Here is a 9,868-nt window from a genome sequence, read left to right on the forward strand (position 1 = left end):
GGGCCAGGCCGCTGGGCGCCCTCGGTGCCGCACGGCGGGGCCAGGGCGTGTGTGAAGGGCTCGCCGGGGCCCCCGCGTGGGCGCCCGCCGCCTCCCTGGCTGCCTCGGACCTCGCCTGGGTCAGGAATCTCGCAATCTCGCCAGCGCTCTGCCTGACAGGGAGAAACCCGATCGCGCCCAGACTCAGGCTCAATCTCCTCGATCTCCCGCGCACAGCCGGCCTGCCGAGGCCCGGCGTTCCGGGGCGCAGCGCTTGAGGGCGGGGGCTGCGCCGACCCGTTGGGCCTGCGGGCTTCCTCCCCGAGGGCCGGCTCGCCACCCCGACCCCAGGCTCGTGCTGCTGACCCCTGGGACGAGAAATGGGCCCGCGTCGGAGTGGATTTTCTTTGACCTCCCTGTATGAAGATTTTGCACTTAAAAACAGTTGAATGATTCCTTTTCTATTCGGCAAGAAACAGTTTTATGCAGAGACTAAGAATGTAGTTTTCGCTGACTTCACTTTGGTGAAATCCCAGTTGATGTGATTTTGAGACATCTTGTGTAAATTATTTAGTGGACAGTTGTTTTTATGGGTTTGGATCTCAAAGCTGGACAGGAGGTTGGCTGATTTAGGTAGAAAAAATTTTGTAAACATTTTGTTAAATAGCTTTAAGAAATATGGAATATAAGAAAGTCATTCTTTTTATCCTATTAGCTTTTACTTAAACGTTATCTAAGATTTAATTAGGTTGCTCTAGGTGAATTTTACTTAAGTACCTTTGTCACTAGTTAGAAGTTCTTTTGTTTTAGAAAATATACATTTCTTTTTAAAAGTTGGCAGTTGCTTTTTATAATGATCGTCGAAATATTGACTTTTGAGCCACCTAATTCCAACAGTATAACAGAGTGAAGCATTCTAAATGATACAGCATTTTGTAGGAGTACCACACAGAATTACTCCTGAGACAAATAAGCATGGATAGGTTCGGTTAAGCAGCTTCCATCTTGGGTAGAGAGCAGGAGATACAAAAACATTCGTGTAGTATGTATATTTAGAGCCACTTCTAATGTGGTAGATGCCTTGTCTAAATGCTATTTACACTCTTCAGTTCTACAAAAGAGAATAGGTATATTTCTTAAGTAGTTAAGTAAAGAGGGAAGAATACGTGTTAATCAAATATCAGACAAATATGTAATTACAAAACTGATCACTACCATAGAGGAAATAAACAAGAAATTGCACAACTGGGACTCTGACCTGGGGAAGGTAGGAGGGGGAGGGGAACCAGAATGTTTCTTTAAGAAACTGTATATGTTGGTAACGGAGGAATGAATAGCAGTTTAAGTTAGACAAAAATTGGGGTTGGGGAGAGAGATCATTGCAGTAGAGGGAACACCGGCTGAAAGAGCCTTGAGAGTGGAGAGCTATGAAGGGCAGTGTTACTTGAGCAAGTGTGTGAGATCAGACTGGACAGGTAGACAAGGATTAGCATGGCTAATTTCTACTCATCCATTGGATCTCAGTTTAAATGTCATTGCCTCAGAGTGGCTGTCCCTTACCATCCAATCTAAGTCAGGTTTTTCTGTGATACTGACCCTTTACTTTTCCTCTGTAACATGTTTGTCCTTCGGTAATTAATTACAGCTTTGTTTGAAGTCGGTCTGTTCCATGAAAAGGACCATAGAACCAGGTGTATTGTGTACACTTCGCTTTTCTTAGCATCTAGAACATTCTCTCCCAGGTGGCTAGTGCTCAATAAATACTTGTTGAAGGAATAAATTTTAGCCTACCAGATAATAAACTAAAACTTTGATTTTTTTTTTCCCCCTTTTCCCTAGTGTCTTGCTTTCCATGACATTTCCCCTCAAGCACCAACACATTTTCTGGTGATACCCAAGAAACATATATCGCAGATTTCTGCAGCAGAAGATGATGATGAAAGCGTAAGTACATTTCTAACACACTTTACTTTCTTTTTAAATTGTGATATTAAATTTTGTCCTCAGAGTAATGTAACATTTTCATCTTCCTAAGGGCATTACTAAAGAAAACCAGAAAAATCATTACTACATCAATGTGATATATAAACAGTTGTGATATTAAATTTTGTCCTCAGAGTAATGTAACATTTTCATCTTCCTAAGGGCATTACTGAAGAAAACCAGAAAAATCATTACTACATCAATGTGATATATAAACAGTTTTTTGATAAAACTGATATATATTCAGAAATAAGATACGTTTTATTGGCATGTCATAAGACAAGAAATTGAATCACGGCAAAAATATATAAATACAAAGTATTGAAATTATGGCTGAAATTCTAGTAATGAAAAGTCTTCTAAAGGATGATTTGTGCAAAAATATTGGAGGCATATACCAAAAGGAAAATCACTAGTATGTAAAACTCCAAATAAAATGTGTCTACCCAAAATGGATATCATAAAGTCCATGCATATAACTCACAGTGAACCTCTCCAGCTCTCAGTTATGAACACACATGCCTAGTATGTCTAAATGATTGGTTACTAAATCCACAAATTAGAGCAGGGACTGACAATCTATGGTTTGTGGGGCAAATCTGGCTGACTGCTTGTTTTTATAAGTAAAGTTTTATTGGAACACAGCCACTCTCCTTTGTTTATTATTGTCCATGGCTGCTTTTTGTACTACAAAGGCAGAATTGAGTAGTTTTGATAGAGGCTGTGAGGCCCACCAGCCTACAATATTTACTTTCTGGCTCTCTGCAGAGAATGTTTGCCAACTCTTAGATTAGAGGCAGCAGCCCAGAAAGAGAAAGAGAGACTGCTGGGGTAGTCAGAATTGATTACTTAGCTCTGTAAATTGAATTAGGAAACCTATGAAATAAAGATAAAACTTGAAAAGCACAACAATCCTGGAACCACATAATACATGGTTAGATGGGCTTTAATATCGCAGATCCTATTAGATAGGATTGCATAATATTGTGATTAATTTGTAATTTTTTATTATAACAATTTTTTACTAAATTGACCAGTTATAACACTGGTCAATAAAAGGTAAATTATTCTGAGTAAACTGTTTAAGAACACAGAATTATCTCAAATTGAAAGATTTTTATCCAAAAATAAATATAAATTTCCACCATCTGATCTTTGTAGATAAATTGCTCTTTCCGTGAAGATTTATGGTGTTTGTTTACCTAGATCAGGGTTTTTCAGACTTTCTGTAGAGTAACTGTTTTTTCACAGGAAACCTTGCTGAGTGCTTGAGTTTCTTAGGCTATTTTAATCATTATTTACTAGACATTGTTTTATTGTTGATAGAACTTTATGGAAGCATCTTTTCTGGAACCCAGTTGCAGATGGCTGATTTATGCATCAATGAAAGGAATTAAAAAAATATAACTATTCCTGTCATCTTCTGTTCCAGAAAACAATATTTTAGAGCTGGAAGGGGCCCAAGTAATCTCATAGATTTAAAAAACCAAATATTTAGAAGGTTGGTAAATGTTCTGAACATCTGCTTTTTTAAACTGTGTTTTGTAGTAATCGTAATTTTCATTATGAATTAACTTACCGGTACTATATGTCTATATGTTTTATTAAAATATCAATATTCTTTGTGATTGAGTAGACAGAGTCAGGGAAGAAAATTCCCTAGTATTTTTAATGAAAGACTGAAGATGCCTGCATAGTCCAGCATGATGATATTACTTGAATTACATTTGTTTTTTCTAAAATTTTTATGAAGCTACTAATTTAAGTAGTGTAAAGCTGTGTAATTTGAAGGTAGTGCTTTGAATAACAAAGCGAAGTTCAGGTGGGTTTTTTCAGTGCTAATGTCTCTGTTCATTTTCATTTGTCTTGGGAATCCCCATGAGACTGGTTTACCAAGTGTAAGGTGTTTTTGAGTCCGTAAAAGACGGGAATGATTTTTCATGAGAAGTAGATGGCATTTCTATTATTTTAAAGCAGGGAGATGAGCATTTCAAGACATCAAAAGACGGGTTGAAGAATTTTACTTACCCTTTATTTTAACAAAAGCGATGACCAAACATTCAGCTTCCTTTATTTTAAGCATAAAGAGTAAGTTTCTTCCTCAGTTGTTTATAGGAGACTTAAATACCAAAAGTAAAATACAGGACTACTAAGCAAAAAGGTTCTAACTGTGGATTAGGAGTGATGTTTATTTTCCCTTAGTGCAGAAATGCAGTTGTCTTTCAGGATAGACCTATGTTACTTAAGCACAATGGTCACTATTTTCGTTTATTTCCATTAAAAAATAGTGGTATTGGGCCGGCCCGGTGGCGCACTGCTACAGTGCGCTGCTTGGGAAGCGCGGCGGCGCTCCCACCGAGGGTTCGGATCCCACATACAGACCGGTTCCCACTCACTGGCTGAGCGAGGTGCGGGTGCAACACTGAGGTTTGCGATTCCATTGCCGGTCCCGGTCCGGTACGGGCACGACACTGAGGGTTGCGATCCGTTGCCGGTCACGAAAAAAGACAAAAAGACAAAAAAAAAAAAAAATAGTGGTATTATGGTTTTGTAAAGGGATATGAGTGTTTTTCCCAAGGATCCTCCCCATTGACTGCTTGAATTCACTAATTGGAGCAATTAGGGTAGGTAGACTTTAAAAAAAACAAAACAAGACAGCTTTATTGAGATATAATTTATATACTATACACTCCACCTATTTAAAGCATACAATTTGGGCCGGCCCCGTGGTGCACTGGAGAGTGCGCCGCTTGGGAGTGTGGCGGTGCTCCCGCTGAGGGTTCAGATCCCATGTGGAGACCGGTTCCCGCTCACTGGCTGAGCGCGGTGCGGGCGCAACACCGAGGGTTGCGATCCCGTTGCCGGTCAGTAAAAAAGACAAAAAAAAGGGGGAAAAAAATAAATAAATAAAGCATACAATTTACTGGTATTTAGTGTGTTCAAAGTTATGCAAACCTCACCATAGTTAGTTTCAGAATATTTTCTTCCTCCCAAAAAGAAGCTCCATAGACATTAGCAGTCACTTTTCATTTTGCCCACCTCACCAAGTCCCTCCCCCAAGCCCTAGGAGCCTCTAATCTACTTTCTGTCTCTAGATTTGCCTATTCTGGACACTTCAGGTACATGGAATCATGCAATATGTGGTCTTTTGTGACTATTTCTTTCACTTAGTGTAATGTTTTCAAGGTTCATGTTGTAGCATGTTTCAGTACTTCATTCTTTTTTATGGCCAAATAATATTCCATTGTATGGATAGACTACATTTTATTAATGTATTCATCATTTGATGGATATTTGGGTTGTTTGCATTTCTTGGCTATTATGAGTAATGCTGCTGCGAACATTTGTTACATGTATTTGTATGGATATATATTTTCATTTACTTGGGTATATTCCTAGGACTGTAATTGCTGTGTCATAGGGTAATTATGTTAACTTTTTGAGGAACCGCCTAGCTGTTTTCCAAAGCTGCAGTCCCATTTTATATTCCATCAGAAAGTTTGAGGGTTCCAATTTTTCTACATCCTCACCAACACTTACATCTATCTATCTTTTTGATTCTAGCTTTTCTGGTAGGTGTGAGGTGGTATATCATTATGGTTTTGATTTGCATTTCCCTAATAGCTAATGGTAGATAGACTTTTAAGGTGCTGTCTTTCCTTCAAGGCAAAATAAGGTTCAACAATAGTCAAAAAACCTCTTAAAGAACAAGGTACGGGACTAATCCTAGCAATCTCATTTTACAGCTTCAGTAATTAAGACAGTGGTATCCGCCCAAGGATAATGGAATTTTAGAGCAAAAAACAGAGTCTAGAAACAGACCCTCACATATGTGTATCTTCAGTATGACAGGACTATTCCAGATCCTTTAAGAAAGGCAGGATTTTGTTTTGTTTTCTTGTTTTTGGTAACTTTTTATTATGGAAAATTTCAAGCATTCAGAGAAGAAAGGAGAATAGTAAGTATAATCAGTCCTCAGATACCTATCATCCAACTTCAGCATTTATCAATATACTCATACTGATTAAGTTATGCTTAACCCATATCACCTCCCATCCCTAGTTGTTTTGAAGCAAATCACAGACATTATTTCAGGATGGAATATTTAATAGTGGATAATTATTATTCATATCAAAAAAGAAATTGGACCACAACCTCATATTTTGTATAAATATCAAATCAGGTGCATTAAAGACCTATTAAGAATGATTTTTTAGAAGCCAAAATTAGAGAATATCTTTATGACCTTGGACTGGGAAGGATTCCTTAACAAGAAATAAAAAGTACAATCCATGAAAGAAAAATATTGATTAAATTGAGCACATTAAAATTAAGAACTTCTTTTCACCAAAAGACTCCATAAAGAGAGTGAAAAGGCAAACCACAAACAGAAAAGATTTGTAACCTTTGAAGAAGGGAAGATGGAGAAAGTAAATGAATAGGATGGCTTGGGAGCCTCAAGGGTATGGTAATGTTCTATTTTTTGATCTGGTAGGTATGTAAATGTTTGTTTTATTATTCTTTAAATTGTTCATGTTTTCATACATTTTATCTGTATGTAGTATTTCATGATAAAAGTTATTAAAATATTGACTGTTTTTGAAACTTAGAAACTTCAGGGCATTAATTTTTAATTCAATACATTTGTACAAATCACAAAGATTAGAATGAATGCTTAATGGTAAAATACCATCTTATTTACAATAACAGAAAGATTAAAACTTCAGAATATTAATTTTTAACATTCAGTATAATTGCACAATTATGTCATTTTGAGGCCAGAGCTTCTTACTCAAATGCAGCTCTTACCTCTAAGGACAAATAGAATGTTAATTTTTGCTCAGTTAACTTTTTCAATTAAGAATTTTAAAGTCAGCTCTTTTATATAGCAGACAGTTTGCCAGGAAACATTTACTGAACCACCTTTAAAACTGCTAACTCATAATTAAATTTGTGACCAGCATAGGTACATGCTGTTTACAATTTAATACTTTAAAATTGGGATTTTTTCACCATTTCAAACCTTTATTTCAAAGTTAATTAGTAGAATTTCTTGAATTTGGGCTTTTAATAGTCATTCCTTCTTGAGAGTGACTGGGGACTTCTTTGGTTGTCAAAATTTTGGTGACAAAACAGTCTTCCTCTTTATAATTTGCTTGTGACTGTTATAGTTTTTCCTGTGGACATTGCCAGATCTGCTGTATTGTCTGGGGACTTGTAGGACTCTGGCAAATACCTGGTCTTACTCTAGGTCATCCTGTTTCTGGTTTTTTTAAAAAAAATTTAATTTATGGCAGTTTGTCCATATTTGCACAGGGAGTCTACTTGTGTGTTGTCAGCTTTCTTTCCTAGTTAAAAGTTAAGGCAGGACTGGTTGGCCAGTGAAAACCCTTAAACTATGGGTTCACTGATTATGATTTCCCACGGTAAGAGAACAAAGGTGGGGGGGTTAACCTGTATTCCCAAAATTCTAACAAGGTCTTAGGAAAAGTAACTCCTTTAGTTCTTATAGTAAGAAAAGAAGGAAAGGAGCGAGTGTCTTAGATTTCTATTCCTATTGCCATAGTAAGCCCTAGGATGGTAGACTCTGGTGCTCATGCAGTAAGGTCCATTGTAGTCTGTATCTTACAGATGCCTACCCATTCTGGTGAAGGCCATAATTTGATTCCTATAATGTCAATGATACATGTAAGGTTATTAACAGAGAAAATGAACCTTTTGCTCACTATTAGATAAATAAAGTAGGCAAACAATATTTAGCAAACAATATTGCCACACACTGTTTAGTTGTCTGCCTTCAGAAAGATCCTGATTTCCAGAGCAGGCTTTACTTCCTTGGCGTTTGGGGGTAGCAGCAAAGAGATTTCTGTACATTGATAGGTGGGATTCTTTTATCTCAACTGGAATACCCTTCCACCAAAGGGAGAATTTGTTCAAATTAATTTCTATGAGGTAAAGATTGTGGTTCTTTTGCTGATTTAAATATAAAAGTCATTTCTCACCAAATTATGAAGATATACATATCAAAAAGAAGTAAACAAGATTCCTAACCAAAAAGGGTCCCAAGCAAGGATTAGTTAGTGAGACTCATTTTTCTTCAGGGTAGAAATCTGATATGCTAAAGCAGCTCAATGGCCCTTCATCTATTAATGCAATTGATTCCATAGGAAAGAAAAATAATTGATTTTGCCAGGAGGTACAGGTCTCTATTAAAATTTTTCCTAATGCTGTTTGTGGTAGATTGTATAATTGTTCATTCTACTCTTTAGGGGTAATTATACTTCCTGCCTCACTGATGTCAGGCCTGGTCATGTGACTTGATTTGGCCAGTGAATGCAAGCAGAAGTGATATGTCTTTTGAGTAGAAACTTTAAGAGCCAGCACTTGGTTTACCTTGTTCTCTCTTCCCTCTGCCATGTGACTGCTCCATCAGCTTGGGTCTCAAAAAGACGTAGAATATAGAGGCTAGTCACCTTGTGGTGATCATGTAGAGAGCACAAGAAATATATCTTTATTGTAAATCATATTTTGGGGTGGTTTGTTACCACAGCATAACCAAACCTATACTGATTGACTCTCCCATATGAAGAAAGCAAGATATCTTGCTTTATTAAGATATCTTAAATACCACTTGGAATTTAATTAATTTAAAAAATTTTTAAATTGAGCAGCAGATTTCATGCCTACTAAATATCTAATCTTAATAGGTTTTTAATTGTAAATTATGCTGTATTGGGATTAAGAGTTTCCAAATATTTGTCCAAAGGGGTGTGTTTCAACTTGGCAGTTTTAGAATTTGATATTTCAACTTCAACTTTATGTATTTATTTAATGGCAAGAAGTTGTAAATTGCCTCTGCTTAAGAAACCTTTTTTTCTTTTCCAGCTTCTTGGACATTTAATGATTGTTGGCAAGAAATGTGCTGCTGATCTAGGCCTGAAGAAGGGCTATCGAATGGTGGTGAATGAAGGTTCAGATGGGGGACAATCTGTCTATCATGTTCATCTCCATGTTCTTGGTGGTCGGCAGATGAATTGGCCTCCTGGTTAAGCATGTTTTGGGGATAATTTTCCTTTCTCTAGGCAGTGATCAACTTTGCAAGTTCTAGTATGTTAAACAGCACATTTGTTTTTGCCTGTGTATGGAAAGATTAAGGAAATAATTTTAAAAAATCCATATGTAATAAAAAGACTGTTGCATGGTTTACAATCTCTCTAAATTCTGCCTTTGATTTATTATTTTTAAAAATGTGTTTGTTGGAATGTATGAAGGTGGATTCATGATTTTGGAAGTTTCTTGTCCTCCCCGCCTGCCCAAGACCAAACATATGAACATTACATTGTAATGATGTGATTGGTTTTTGAAGACAAATTACAAGAGTTGTAAAGTTAGTTTTAACTTAGAAATATCCTTTTAGGCTAAAATATTAGTCCAGGAGAAGATTTTTTTAATCTAATTCTCTCATTTTTTAAGAACAAAGGAGTATTGATGTGATCCAGAAATGACAATTTTGGGTCTAGAAACAATGCTTTATATCCAACCAACATATTTCCCCTGGACTGTTGGAGTAATTTGGAAGGGATGAAAGTAGGTTTGTCACAGAATCTTTGACCATATGAAACCATGCATAGGTATTCCTTTGCTATCTAACCTCTGTCTGAATATTTATTTTAAAGACATGAAAAATTTTACCTAGAATTCACTTCGCCATTTGAAAACCCACTATTTTAAATATGTATGCATGTGTTAGCAAAATATTTAAGTTTTGTATGAATCTGGCTGTGTGGAGTGTGGGAGGGAACCTCAGGGTCTGAGTTCTTATGTAGACTCACAACCAAGCGTATTTTTAGTCTTGCCATGCATCTTAGCTTTTCTAAGTTTCTACAGGGCAAGAGCTTTGCTTCTT

The 9,868-nt window shown here is 36.8% G+C and overlaps 1 protein-coding gene across 1 annotated transcript in view; it reads left to right on the plus strand.

Moving 5' to 3' along the window:
* HINT1 (histidine triad nucleotide binding protein 1) overlaps positions 1-9,181 on the plus strand; it is a 10,695-nt gene extending 1,514 nt beyond the window's left edge. The window contains exons 2-3 of the mRNA XM_008576246.1: positions 1,819-1,923; positions 8,848-9,181. Coding sequence (XP_008574468.1) covers positions 1,819-1,923; positions 8,848-9,012 — 270 coding nt within the window. The 3' untranslated portion in view covers positions 9,013-9,181. The remainder of the gene's footprint in view (positions 1-1,818; positions 1,924-8,847) is intronic.
* Positions 9,182-9,868: the final 687 nt, after the last annotated feature.

Source organism: Galeopterus variegatus, unplaced genomic scaffold, assembly GCF_000696425.1.
Source record: "Galeopterus variegatus unplaced genomic scaffold, G_variegatus-3.0.2 Scaffold1314, whole genome shotgun sequence".
NCBI lineage: Eukaryota > Metazoa > Chordata > Mammalia > Dermoptera > Cynocephalidae > Galeopterus > Galeopterus variegatus.